Source organism: Phlebotomus papatasi, chromosome 1 (genome assembly GCF_024763615.1).
Source record: "Phlebotomus papatasi isolate M1 chromosome 1, Ppap_2.1, whole genome shotgun sequence".
Classification (NCBI taxonomy): domain Eukaryota; kingdom Metazoa; phylum Arthropoda; class Insecta; order Diptera; family Psychodidae; genus Phlebotomus; species Phlebotomus papatasi.
In genome coordinates, this window is record NC_077222.1 from 55,067,811 (window position 1) to 55,083,238 (window position 15,428).

A 15,428-nucleotide genomic window follows, 5' to 3' on the forward strand; every position below is an offset into this window, starting at 1 on the left:
GAAATTGTGAATGTCTTAAGTTCCTGAGAAATAGTTTACAGATATTTCTGAATAATTTTGAATTCTTTATTAATTAAAGTAAAACATTTTGGAATTATTGTAATAAAGAAAAAAAGGAATTGTTTGTGACCTAAAGATACTTCATTAATTCCCTAAAGTTTTCCTGATAAATCTTATGCCCTAGACCACTTACGGCTTGAACCAAGACACGGCTTGTTATAATCAGAACAATAATCAGATTACATTTCCATTAATTTCTGATTAGTCCGCCCCTCAGCTTAAGCCGATAAATGGCTTAGTTAGTGGAAAACTGATGGGAATTTAGTCAAATCATTACTCTGATTATAATTACGTTAAGCCGTCTCTCGGCTTAAGTCGTAAGTTTGTTTAATACGGGCTTCAGACCTGAGGCTTAGGGCCTTGACAGACCTAAGGATTAGCCGAGAGACGGCTTAGCATAATTATATTAGAAATAATGGTCAAACTACATTTCCATCATTTTCCACTAAGTCGTCTCTCGGCTTAAGTCGTAAGTGTGTCTAGGGCATTGTCCATATCGCTTAAATACTCTAATTCCTTATCAGGCAAGATTTTTGAAGAAATTGTTGCTTTGGATTAAATATTAAGGGCGCAAATTAGCCATTAGATTTTGAAAAATTAACAATATTGTTATTAAGATTTTTGAGGCCTTTGGGAACTGAGCGAAGCCTCCAGTATGAAGCCGGTATAAGGGCCTTGACAGACCCTCAGGTCTTTAATTAGTCTCAGATTAGCCGAGACGGCTTAGCATAATTATTTTAGAAATAATGGTCAAACAATATTTCTGTCATTTTCCACTAAGTCTATCATTTTCCACTAAATGAAGGATTTCCCTTTAATTTTGAGAAAACGAAAATTTTAATTATTTAAGGTAAATATTTACTGTCAAATTTTTAAATTTCAAAATTAAAATTTGATATTACTTTATTCTGAATTTTCTTTAAATTAAAGATTTTCGGTTTAAAAAAATTTAAGGGTTTAACTTCCCGGAATATTTTTTGCCATAACTAAAAAATTCTCATGCCAAAAAAGGCTTTGTTTATTTATCGCATTTTTGGAGTTTTTTTTGTAGAATCGGAAAACGGTAAACTAGCGTATAGGGGGAGAATCCATTCTACAAACCAATTGCGGTTTCAAAGATATCTTTTATTCATTTCTATTAATTTATTTCTTTTTTCACGATGATTTCCCTGATATTTTATGTTTCACTTTGAGCTAGTATTAAAAAAAAAATCTTGTAATTCTTAACTTACCATTGGGTCCATATTTGCTCTGATTCTGTTTGACTTGATCAAGAGTGAGACCTCGTTCAGGGTCTGTGCTGAAGTAATTTAGAACCTCTTCGACGGTTTTCGCATGGCCGTCCTCCATTCTGCTGACGCACTAGCTTATTTATCGGCAGTTCTGGAAGTGAGAATAGGGAGAAAAATGTCCAAGTTATTATCCCCCGTGCCAGCAATGTTTCCTAAACTTAAAAGCTAGAGTCAGAGTCCTCCGTAAAATTGTTCTGACCCACTGATCTCCAGCTCTGCCAGCTGGTTGATTTTTTTTTCTGTGCTCTCATAATCTTCGCCAGCGAGACATGTTGCTAAAAACTCGTTCACCTTAGCATTGCTTAGCGTGTACGAGAGCTCCCATTTTCCCAGAGCCACAATTCTGCGGTGGATGGGAGAGGAATGGGGTGTCTCGAGGCATACACTGAGGGGAGTTCAGGTGCGTCTCCCAGACAATTTGAGGGGGATTAATTATTCAAGAGCTATCGGGGCACAGCTGGAGGAAGGAGAGTACACAGGAGAAAAAAAAACGGTCAATGGCTTACACGTCATCGAAAGTGATTTCGTCACGAAATTGCTTTGTGATTTAGCATAGAAATCGCACGAGAGAGAGAAGCCCATCAATATCAATCACATTGTTCCGGCTCAGACGTAGAATATCAATTTGAGAGTGGCCTCCACCGAACACCCTTCCGGACACGCACGCGTTCCTGGACCAGAGTCCCTGGGAATTCCCGGGGAACGTGCGATGCTAGCCCGTGAGAGGTTATGTACTCGAAAATTGTGTTGTCAATGAAAAAGTGAATCAGAGATTAAAATCATGCCATGAGCGCGCAAACAGATGATGAAATGTCTGGTCAGAAGCTTCTCTAGACAGCCCAATGGCCCAGAAATTCACGGAAATTTCAGTTAATAAGCACCCTCGAAAAAAAAATCAAAGAAAATCTTTGTTGACAAAACTACCCCCAACTCCTCCCCAATATTTGGAGGCCAAAAATTCCAGCTATCAGCAAGTCAGGCTGTTGACTAGATATTGTGGATTTTGGTGATCACACTTAGTTCTACTATTACTTACGTGGTTTTATCGTATGACTTCTTTCTTTTTTTCAATATGCCCCTTTTGCGACAAAAAAAACAGAGCTCTCTTTTTCTTCTTTGAGTTTTGCTTGATATATTTGCTCACCTCCACCAAAATTGCATGGACACTTAACTAGTCAAGATGCTAAACAGTTTCAGATACAACACTACAAGATCAATTAATTGTTCAGGTGCATGGAGTTGGGTATAGAAAAAGCTTTTGCAGTTAAAATTAGTTTGAGCAATTTCCTAAACGATGACAATGTGATACGGTTTCTGTCAGCATTTTATTCACCACACCGCTAAAAATTTTCACCAAAACCTTCAGATTCCCCTGCAGATTGTTGCTCAATTTGCCCATATTTGGAGCAATATCTGCAGGAGATTTTAAAAATTTAAATGCTCTTGTGGCAGTTGAAATCTTGAATTTGTGAAGAACTGAGCTTGATTGACTCGTTGATTGAGCTCGTCTTTGAGATTAGGGCTTAGAAATAAATGCTGAGGGGTTTATAATGTTAAGAGTTTAATTCGAAGTCAATCTTTTTAAAAGATAAAAAGCAATAGATCTCCAATTTTAAGATAAAAGAGTTATAAAAACAGTTTAAATCTCTTTATAAGGACTGATTTCTATTGTTCCATAAAAAACTTAAAATTTTTTAATTTTACAATTTTGTTCAATTTTTCCTGAGCATTAAGGTTTAAAAAATTTAAACCTCATAATAATTAATCTGAAAGGGTAATAACAAACTTTAAGGGGAATTGGGGAACTTTTGAATTGGAATATCTTTGAATTTGGATTTTTTCTACTAAATTTTAAAGAAATTAAGGCATCATAATCTAATTTAACTCCACAATTGGTTCATCATTATTTTCAACAGCTCATCTCTATTGGGGTCGCGGGCCCATGACATCCAATTGAGCAGCCTACGCTTGTTGATCCTCAGCCACTTCAGGAATATGTTCAGGTTCAATCCCAAAGCGCTCCAAGGCAAGATACTGAATTTGATTCAGCCACCTTGTCCTAGGTCTGCCTCAAGGTCAACACCTCCTCACAATAGCTTGCATGGGGAATCAGTGGCGCAATAGGCAAGATCGTTGGCTCTTGGGCGTATCGATTCCCCGGCTCGACTTACTGTTATGAGTTCGAGTCCCGCCCGGTGCAAAGATCAGAATGTCTAATATAGGCAATTTTCATATGTTAATAACGTTAATAACGGAATATAATGCACCGCCTACGCCCAACAACTCCGAGAGCATGGAAGAAACATCCATAATGCAGGGAAGGCGCTCCTGGGCGAGTCTACAAACGGACTAGCAGATCATTCTAACACGAGATATGGACATTGCAAAAATGATTACTTTTGTAATGAATATATCTCGATACGATTAATAAAAATGGCTTGCATAGATTTTCTGGGGAATTTTTTCACAATTGGTTTGTGGAGCTAAATATATATCTCGGTATGATCCAGTTCAATTTTAAAACAGGAGAAAAACGTGTAATTTTAAAGCAGCCCCAATTCAAAGGTGCCCCACTTCCAGCTGAATCGTTTTTAGTTTTAAAGATGGGCTCAATAACCTTTTAAACTTTTCGTATATTAAAAATTTTGAGATAAGTTTTAGTATAATAGAGTGTGATTAATAATTTTATTTGAAATAAAAAGTCTTTAATCTTTGCATTAAATCATATTCAGCACAAATCTTTGAACTTTGTCTCAAAATTGACTGCATTTATTCTTCAATTCTGAAACAAAATTTTGATTTTAGTTTGAAATCTTTAAATCGATCTTTGTAGGCTGATTAATATTTTCTGTATTAATATGCTTAAAATTTAATTTAATTTTAAAAGTGACAATTTTTTTAAACAATTAAATAGAAATGTTTGAATTCTATAATATTTCTTTAATTTTAAAGCGGGTTGAGAGGTCTTTTTAAATATTTAATTGCAAAAATCTGGAAGATTAGGATAGATAAGACACTACTTAGCTTTTAAGTCAGAATTGGCAAATTTTAATTTGAACATTGAATAGGGTAAGTGTGCCAAATTTCGGCATAGTTGCATGCAAGCGCCAAAGTGTCAAATTTGAAATGTAATATTTTTAATACAAATTGATGTTTTTATTCCTTTTTATTAAGGAGTGTTGCTTGGAAACTTATTAACAATTTATCGCCTTAATTTTCTCTAAAATCATGCTTAGTAGATTTTAAAATGAATAAAAAAATAAACATGGCTTTGGTCCCCTATTTCGGCCACCTTTATTCTCATAGTTCTTTGCTCTTCGGGATTTCTTCCAATGTCTCTTTCACGTCATCTCGTTTGTCGAAATTACATTTTCTGTTTTTCTTTTGCATTGTATAATCTCTAGAGAACGTAAAATCTAAAAGTTCATGGAAATTCGAGGAATAAAAAAAGTGGCCGGAATTGCAAGCTGGCTGGAATTTGGCACACTTACCCTATTTGACTTAAACCGCTTAATTTCTTTATCTCAGAATTGAAAAGATAATAATAATAAAAAAATATATTCCTCAAGTCCGTCACATATATTAATGATCCAGGAGGGCAAAATTCTAGTACAGAAAACAATGTGCCCTATTTTTATTCAAATAAATTCAAATTTTAATTGAAAATCGAATTATTTTAAGGAATTGAGACTGAAGAGATTAATCTAATTCTTTTTTTTCTATATACCTGTATCTGAAAGATAATTAAGATTATTTTAGTCTTTCAAAGTCCTTTTTTTAACATGTCTTTTAAGGTCAAAAAACATTAGTAGGGTCGAATGAACACCTCTTCGGCAGGGAACCCCCATTGACACTTTTGTAAAAATGTTGAAATTTATTTAATGTATCTAGTAAAATGTAAGTAATATGGCGTTTTTTCATTACGTTTTTCGATAAGTGTTGAAATTTCGTATTTCAAATGGTACAGAGAATCGTGTCAATAGGTCTTGACACGAGTTCTTAAAGTGTCAATAGGTGTTCCTTTCACATTAGTAAGGAATCTTCCAATTTTTTCTATTTATCAAAATCAGAAAATTAGACCGATTTAAGTTGATAAATACTGCATAAAACTATGTAACAAATAAGATGTTTAAAGACTTTAAAAAATTATTCAAGATATACCTAAAATTTATAATTCAAATGAGGAAATCATCTTATGATGAACCCCTGAAAAAAAGGTCTAAGAAAAAAATTTCACACTTTGTGGAATACCAATTAATTTCCTTAAGTGTGTGATAAAAAAATAATTTTGTACTTTAAAGAAATGGAAAATATCCAATAATATTTGCACTAAAAAAGTTTTGAAAGTGTGCAATAGTTTATGAGTCAAAGATGAATAGCTTCGAATGACATGTGACTCCTAGTTAGTTATGAATTATTATTATTTTTTTTAATACCATGATATGGTATTCAGTAATTAGTAATATGCCACGTGAAAATAAGTACAGTGCCAGAAAATTTCAGATGATCTACAGGGGACTTAAACCTGAGACACTTACATCTTGAAGCGGGTGCTTTAACCCTTTAAATAAGAGAGGGTCAAAATTTTTAAAGGCTAAAACCGAAACTCTATTAAAACAAGTCATATAATTAAGAATAAAAATTAATTAATATCGAGTATGATATTAATCCATTGGCCTTACTGAGTTGATGAAAAACAAAACACCTTAAAATTAATCTGGAAGTCTATGTCCTAAACTTTTTAGAAATTATAAGACTATGTTGCTAACATGAGTATACGTTCTACGTTATAAAGTAAACGCAATTTCGGGTTTAAAAAAATTATAACAACTTCATACTCGATTTTAGATTAGTAATTAGTAATTTTTATTAGAATAAAATAATTCACAAAAAATATGCAATTGTTGTATTTACAATTTTTGCAGTAATAAATATAATATAAACAGTACGACTCCAATTGTGTCAACGTATAAGAATTCTAAACAACATTGAAAAAACTATGTGAATTTCTAGAATGTAAAAATTTAAAACTTTGCTAAATAAATCCGAAAAAATATTTATTGAGTGAACTAGTAACTTCAGTAACTAGTAACTTAGAAAACTGAAGAAATATTACAATCAAAAGTATTGACACTATTAGAGTCGTATACTATAATCAATAGGGCTTAAAATTTTAATTATATTTAATATTTATATGTTTTACTTAGTTTCTTTTTTACCAGAAATGTAACTAGAGAGGGCTTAATTTTTCAAACAAAAATATTTTTTGACAATTTATATATGCTTGTTTCTTTTTGTTAATATCGTAAATATTGTTCATTTTTTTTACAATAATGTAGTCCTAATAAGGTGGATTTCCTGTGGTGAAAACGTTTAGCCAATAGGATTGTTTTTGATTGGGTGAAGCAATTTCTCTTGAAAAAAAAAAATGCATTTAACTCATGATTTATGTGCATAAAATTTGAATAAATATTTAGTCAGTGACTCTTAAATTAAATAAAAAAATGGTGAGTTAAACTTGATAGACTTCCAAAGTCATTCAATGAATTGAGGATCAAGTGGGTGTTCCTTGAAGCACATTGGCTCAATTAAATTTATATTTTATTGTGCACATGTTTTGACTTAAGCTCCTGCTAAAATTATCCACTTGTCATACTGCTTTAACTATTTGTTTTAAGTTAAAATGAATAGGTTCTCTTTCGGAAATTTTTTGATTGAAAACGTCTGTTAAGAAACCTTGAATTTTAAAAATTATTCACATGTCCTTCCGAGGACTTAAACTTAAAAATATTATTATTATTACTTTTGGAATTATCAGAAAATGTGAACAAATAAATAAAACAAGTTCCTACTATTTTAGTAAAAGAATCAGTGTGTGTTAATAGGAAGCAAAATAATTATTAAAATTAATTGCTGCATTAGACCAAAATAGAACTTCAAGGCTCTATTCCTTGATACTGCATTACTATTACGTCACTCTTATGAGATATATGACTGTGTGTCTTGTAAAATTACTTTCACATCAAATAGAGACGTTTTCCCACAATAAAATTGCAAATAATTTTATTTTTGTACCATTCTAACAGCAACTTGAAAATTTACAAACGGACTATAAAAGCTTCTTTGGTGAATGCTTTCCTTGACTTTGTCACTTTAAGGTTAATATGCATATCCAACATTCATCATAAGCTGACAAGTTTCTCAATACCTCTAATGTTTAAATATTTTAAGAATGGTGAATTGATATAATAATTTTCAGAAATTTTGTTAAACTTGCAAAATTCCACGCAAATTTTTAACTACTGTGTTTTTTTTTTAGGAATTCTGTGAAATTCTTTCTAAAACAATATAATAAAAATAAATTACCCAGTGGGTGAAATAATTGAAATATTCAAGAAATATCAACGACAAGCACATTCTTCAGGTGCAGAGAAAAAAATATAAAAAAAACTGTATGGTATTTTGTAAACTCTTGTCAGTACGCAAAATTTAAAGTAAAAATATACAAGAAGTTTTTTTTTTAAATAGAAGCGTAATTTATAGTGAATTTGTGAGATTGTACCCTCTGCGTGAGTTTGCTGCCTAAACCATAAATTTAATACGGTAACTTTCGGTGGTCGTGGTTAATTCTGATTGGCGTTTATGCTCAAACCACGTGACTACCTGCTGAGTTCTATACTTAGAATGACCGAGTAGAAAGATCAGCTGAATATGATGATATTCTGAGAATTTTCACTTGCTCCACAGACTCTCTCTTCATACTGTCTCAAGATATATATTCACATGCATATAGATGTGATAAAAAGCTAAGAGAATAGTGATGCCAAATGGAATACTTATTTATTGGATAATAAACACTGTAATTTTTGTATAAATAATTAACAGTGACATCTCACATCGCGATCTTTTCCCTCCTTTTATTTGAAAATCACAATTTTTTTTTTGTGAATTCATTGGGCGAGGGAATTTTTTGAGAGAGAAACTCCTTGGAAAAAGTGGTGTGGAGACAAGAAAATACAATCGACAGTGTGTTATATTTTAGGATTTTTAATATTAATTTTGCGAGCAAAATGTTACGTAAGGTTTTTGCGAGAGAGCGAGATAGTTGAGTGAAGTATTTAAAACTATGATATTTCTGCACAATTATTCACTGTCCAAGAATCCTCAAGAAGATAATCAATTTCAAGGAGCTCACAAAACTATTTGGGCATTTATAGGATTTTCAAACTATTTTTCCGCACCAATAAATTTTCCCAATGTCTGGGAAAGCGCTAACACTTCACGGATATATATAATTTTTCATTTAGTACTTATCCTCTTCGATGGGCAACTCTCAGAATTTTTAGTCCATTCGGAATGTGATTGATGTGTTGGATCTTTCAAACTTTTTCTTAGTGATTTGCTTACGATTTTTTTTCTTTCCAAACAAAAAAAATACTCTCTCCCTCAAATTCTTGATTAGATAAACTATTTTAGTGCACTCAATTTGGGAAAACTTTTTCTGCTCACTGATCAATCATACAACATTCACTTTTAATCAATGATCATCACATTTTCTTGGAGAATTGTAAGATCACTTTCATAACGATCGCGCCTTCTTAATCCTCTGGGGTGGTTCCAGGTGACTTTTCTTTTGATAAATAGGTGATTCTGTACAATAAATGATGATAAATTTGCATGGATAACTTACTAAAATTAGTAAAGGCGCTATGTTGCACCAAAAATCAATTATATAAGAGGCCTTGGGCCCAGCCGAAGATAACCTAGGCGTTTTTTGATCGCGCTACTTAAAAGATCGACGTCGACTGACCACCAGGAGTCTTGCACACTGGTCCTCTATCCCACTGATGCCTGCTGTTGGCATTGGTCCCAGATGGCCTTATGATTACCCGGGAAAAACACTTTTAGCAACGTACACAGAATACGATCATTGGCGATCACAGAATTTTGCGCAGACATTTTACAATTTTAATAGAAAATCTCTAATAGTTGGTAGAAAACCGATTCGATAGCGAAATATCAACGATTTTTCCGTTGATGAGTATTCATGGCATTTTTTTCTTGCTCTTTCTCTTCAAATATAACATAAATCAATCTCTCAATACATACAGATGATCGCTACAGATCACCAGATCAAATACAGAGGAGAGAAGAGCCCACTTCATGGATATTAAGAAGCCACTGGGTGAGTGTCGGGAGATGAAAGATCATCAGCAAGACGTCTTGGTGATGGTGGAGAGAGAAAAATGCATAATTAAATTGGGGATAATTGATCGTCATTCAAGTGATCCGTATTTACAATTGATCTGTCCCATCTTATTTATTTTGGCTTCATCTCGATGGAGGCGCATGGTTACAGTGGAGACGCCAAGTTCATTAATCAATGACGCGGAAATAATTAACATGCTTGTGGGTGTAAAAGAAAAATTCCTACGTTATTGTCTACAGTCTACATTTTCAAGTCAACCAGATTTTTGCATTAGTTGTTAATAACAATGATTTTTGGATGACCCATAAGGCATGTAGGGATGATTATTTTTGGGATAGTCACTTACATAATCCGAAAGTAAGAGTGTATTTGCGAGTGATTTTTGCTGAAAATGCATCTGTTACAATTGCAGAATGCGATATGAAGTTAACATGAAGGACCTAAAATCTAATAATAGATCTTTTTTTAATGTGGCATCCACCACGTGAAGTAACATCATTGTATGATATATGTATAAACATTAATAAGGAGGTATTTGGCACTTTATGAGGCAAATGCTTTTATATTATAGAAAAGATTGTTGGAAATTATATTTAGAAATTATACGCAAAGAGCACCGGGGAAATATTGTTCTGTACGTACAACACACAGACATGCAATTTGACCACTATTTTGTTGAATTGCAATTTATTTTATTTATTGCATATCTCGCATTAAATATTTCCATTTCCTCTATTAGAATTTTCAATTGAAAGCTTGAATCTTTCCAATTAATGAGCAATAGTCATAAAGCAATTAATAACAATAAAATTAATAAATTAAGAGAAACTAAACCTTAGTGTCAGCGGCATTTATAGACGTGCAGTTTTTTTTCTTATAGTGAAGCTCAATCTGGATTAAGATTTAATTATTTTAAATGCCAAAAAAGTCTAGTGGCAAGGTATTTCGAATCCGGGATATCTGCAACATAATATATTCATTTTACATTTAATTTAGTGTCCTTTTACGGGAGAATGGGGTAGTTTTACGCTAGAATTACTTTCGTAAATACTCATTTTTGGAAAAATAAAAATATCTAAGTATTGTTCTATATTTTTAACATACGACATACTGAAGAGAAACAAATAGAACATAAGTTTGAATTAGCATTTGTTGAAATTTTTTAATCTCTATATTACGAATTTTGAGTACAAGGAGAAGATATATACTCCATTAAGTAGATACTGAGAAGTCTTTTGTAAATGAAAGGTTTTTGAATAGAGGAATAAAAAATGTTTAATTTTTTTGATTATTTTGTTCAAAACTTTTTCTTTAGCAAAAAATGTTAAATTTTAAATTTCTCCTATTTACAGTTAAAAATTAATTTAAAATTAAAGACAATATCAAAGTTAATTTTTGATTAAAGAATATAAATCATTAAACATTATTGTATTAAAAATAGCACTCTTTTATTCTTTTATTTTTTTCATTTTTTCACAAGTTATAATTTTATTATTTTGATTTGCTATATTTACAATCAAAGCTATGCAAGTCATTGTGAGGAGACCTCGATCTCGAGGCAGACCTAGGACAAGGTGGCTGTATAAAATTCAGGATCTTGCGTGGGAGCGCCTTGCGATCGAACCCGAACATCTTCCTGAAATGGCGGAGGATCGGCAAGCATTGGTTGCTAATTTGGATGTCACGGGCCCGCGACCCCAATAGAGATAAGCGGTAGAAAATGAATGAATGAATGAACATTTACAATCATATATAAAGAAATTTAACACCCTCACAGGGTAGAAAAAAACTCTTAACCCTTTAAGAATGAGGTACGTTTTACAGACCGAAAATCCCGAAAATCAATGATAAAAATGAAACTGCTAAAAGGTAAAAGGACCCAAAGGGTCTGATTCGGTGTATTTTTTACCTCTATGAACGATAGGGACAAAAAGAGCCCAAAAATTTAAGTATTTCTTTCTGACAATACCAATGAATAATAATTTTCGCTCTAATGAAAAATATTACGTATGGAGTATTACAGTTTTTATTCCCAAAAGAGTTTTATATATTATATATCTTATTATATATGTAATAGATATTATATAAATGATACTTATCTCTTCAGAACACAGAAATTATTATACCAAATCGCACATTCAAAGTTTCAGCGGAACGAATTTTGTCATCAGTTAATTTTGGTTGAATCATATTTAAAATCTTTGTTTCTCATTAAGAAAAACATAATAATAGTATGAATAAGAAAAAGAATATAAGTAAAAAATAAAAAAATATTAAAGCTGTCTCACTCTTATGTCCAACGCACAATGATTTTTGTTTTGTAATCATGTTTTTGGAATTTTAGTGAGAGTGAGTTGAGGTCTAGATCTAATCATCTCGCTCACTCTCAAGGACAATTTTGAAAATATATTTACAAACAGAAGTTATTGTGCGCTGGGCATAATGCCATAATGTTTGTAACTAAATTTTCAAAATTGTCTTTGAGAATGAACGAGATGACTAGATCTGGATCTCACTCACTCTCACTGAAATGTCAAAAACATGATTACAAAACAAAAATCATTGTGCGTTGGGCATTAATATTCGTGGATAACAATAAAAAATTAAGGAAAAATAACGAAATAAGTGAGTAGAGATGTGCCGTTGTAAAACTGAATAAGCGATATAAACATTTATAAGATAAATGTGCTGTATTTACTTATAATGAATCTCTTAAATATTAAGTTCAGTGTTAGTTCTTTTTTTACAATTTATTGTTTATACTTAACGAATAATGGTCATATGTGCAGACAATAAAAAGGTTTTTTTGGTGGTCCAAATGAGACCAAAATGGAAAAGTGTCAAAATGTTCGTAGGTCCACTTAGCCCCTCTTTAACCAAAGGTGTTCATTATGGCCAAAAAATTTGATGACATAGGGGAGACTGGGGCAAAATTTGTCAAAACGAAAATTTCAATATTCACTATTTTCTAAAATAAAAGAGACTGAGGCTTGAAATTTTTATTATAGATAGCCTTCATGAACTTTTTTAAACTTACAAAGTTTCAAGGGGATTCGAAGAAGGATTATGTAAAATAAAAAAAATAATGAAATTTTAAGCCCTATTTTTGGAATATTTGGATTACAGAAAATATCAATACGGATTAGCTCAATTTAAGCACATCTCTCGTTAAGATAAAGAAAAATTATCTTCAACAAAGTTGTAGAGGAATAAATTTCCTATAAAAATATGTCTATTTGATATTTTTAACGTTTGCGAGAATAAAACGTCACAAATTATCAGAAGACTGACAAAATTTGCCCCAGCAATTTTGAGAATCTTCACAAAATCGACTTTTAGAAAATGATTCGAAAATCACATTTCTTTCGAGATAGAGGAAAATAGTCTTCTACAATGTTGTAGAGCAGTAAATTTCCTATAAGAATATGCTCATGATAAAACGTTTAAGTTTTCTCAGAGCTCGTGAAAGAATTAAATATGCGTTTTGACAAGTTTTGCCCCAGTCTCCCCTACTCCCTGAGTTAACTAATTTTTGTCTCTCTTTGATCACTTTCGAAATAATTTTTGTCTCTTTTTGAAAAAAGAGACTGTATTACACTCTAATTGTCGAAAAAGTTAGTTGATTCCAAATTCAGCTCCATAAGTTAATTAAATTCGCTTCCTTTTGACAATTTTCGGCATCTTCATATGATCTGTCTACCAATGCATTTTAATATGGTGATGGAATTTTAGGTTACGTTAAACACTTTATATTAAATCTTCTTTTACTTGAGTATTAATGCATAAACCTTCGCATGATAAAACGTGCAATGAATGTTTCTGTAATGAAGTTTTATTTTAATTTCTTTGCACTGTGTCAAATCTATATTAAACATCACTGAAGATACTTTCAGATACTGTCTTAGTTGAATTTGTAGAATGTCACAATCCTAACTGCCCTGAAATGTTATAAATTACTCAATGAACCTAGAAAACCCTCTCATTCACAAATTATGCATTTGTCCTTTTGACTCCCACTATTTTGAATAACTTTCACTGAATTTGTTTATTTTTGTGCCATTCAACACAAGATAAAGGGAAAATTTATTGAAGTTGAAAAAAAAGAAACATATAGAGCTTCGCATAAAAAGAAGTTTGATGAGCGCCAGAAAAAAAATTAAAGACCACGTAGTTTATGTTATAAGAAAATAGATAGTGTGACATTATGATTGATGAAAGGAATTTAAAATTATAAGTCAGGAAAAAAAACCTTTGTCTCAGAGCCTCTATTTCTTTTCGTGACGACACAACTCACTCACACTGCGTAGTTTGCTCAAGGAACACCATAGAATTATGTTTAGGAACTATAGAAAAACCAGGTGGAAATCTCTAGTGAGCTCCAATAGTGATATTTTTATTCACACCTTGTTCTCGAACGTATTTTCGCGCGTTTTCTATTTTGGGAATGGGAAGAAAAATCGCAGATGAAAATATTATGATTATAAATGCCCGAGGAAAAGTTCTTGTGATCATGGAAATTTAGCAGGGACAAAATAGATCGTCTACGAAGGTTTAGGCCTTGGCCCTTAATAATATTTAAATAACCTCACAAGAAAAGTCTTAATATTCTTCCAACTCTCTCTCTATGATGTATGTAGACGATTGAGCTTGTCTGAGAAACTTTTGGACAATGGCCAAACAATAAACCCCTTCAGAATGTATGCGGATTGGACTATTTATTAAATGAACTAAATATTCACAAAAGGAATTAAAATAAATTGTGACACTTGAATTCGTCGGATAGTATACTTATCAAATGCGAAGTTTTTCATGCTGCTTGAATCGCAATGAATCTTAGTATATTGGTTTGATTGACTAGGTTAAAGCCGGACAGGTGATAAGAGTCATATGCTATTTTTAAAGTCATTTTAATGTTTTCTAGACATTCCCCAAGACATTCCCACAAGTTATTCAATTGGAACAAAGGAAAGTATACATCATACGAGCATTTCCAAGATTTTTTTCAGCCTAGTAACGTAAGATTATATTTTAGGAATTGTTCAATATTAAAGGAGAAAACATTATTAAATTAAACACTATTTGTAGAAAATTTAATTATTATAACTTTATGATAAAGCGTATTTAATATCAAATTACAATTTTGGTTCATATTTGCCTAGAATTTTTAATACGAATATCAGAGAGGTTATGATTATTTTGGAGTTACAGGAATTTTATTGGTTGAAACTTTTCGATTGAAAAAGATGCATTAAATCTGATTGAACTTAGTATGACAAGAAATTAAAAAAAAACGAAAAACATTAAAATTGTATACATTTTAAATAAAAACGGGATGGAGTGAAAATGGCAAAAAACAAACGAGCAGTAAAAAATTCAAAATGGGCAGTAAAATATTAAGAAAGAGCACCAATATCTAATTATGATCAATAAAAAACTTAAATCTTTACAGAAACAGGTCTAATTTATATATTTAACATTTAAAATTGTTGCTGATAGAATGAAAAGCTCTTTGTTTTCCCTTTGCCAAAATTTGGACGATAATATCACTGTTTCAATTTTTTTTGTTACTGCTCAATTTTAACTTTTTACTGGTCATTTATACAACGCCAGTGAAAATTATCCTCTGATTTAGGTCTCTGGCAATGGCACAATGCTTAGTGTAAGGCTTTTAATTTTACTATAAATCTGATCATGGGCAAACTCAAAAGAATTCTAAAAAGGTGTTGAATTTTTAATAAGGGTGGTAACAAATTTTCAAACATCTTTTGATTGTGTTATTCTTTTACACGGTTTACACGTTTACTACTTTGGATTGGATTTACTATTTAAAAAAGTGCACCTAAAGGGAACCTAGATACTGGATTCAT

At 31.8% G+C, this 15,428-nt stretch overlaps 1 protein-coding gene across 9 annotated transcripts in view; it reads right to left on the reverse strand.

Annotated features, from left to right (window-relative positions):
• The window catches only part of LOC129807277 (calcium-transporting ATPase sarcoplasmic/endoplasmic reticulum type), a 77,229-nt gene that overhangs the window by 43,136 nt on the left and 18,665 nt on the right, over positions 1 to 15,428 (reverse strand). For 3 of the 9 annotated variants that reach the window (XM_055856468.1, XM_055856494.1, XM_055856439.1), the window contains exons 1-2: positions 9,043 to 9,286; positions 1,293 to 1,443 (exon numbers count right to left, since the gene is read on the reverse strand). In XM_055856468.1, the coding sequence (XP_055712443.1) occupies positions 1,293 to 1,410 (118 nt within the window). In that variant the 5' untranslated portion in view covers positions 1,411 to 1,443; positions 9,043 to 9,286. Of the gene's footprint in view, positions 1 to 1,292; positions 1,444 to 2,388; positions 2,683 to 9,042; positions 9,287 to 15,428 lie in introns of those variants that run through there. The other 6 variants (XM_055856484.1, XM_055856448.1, XM_055856503.1 and 3 more) reach the window with 3 other exon arrangements.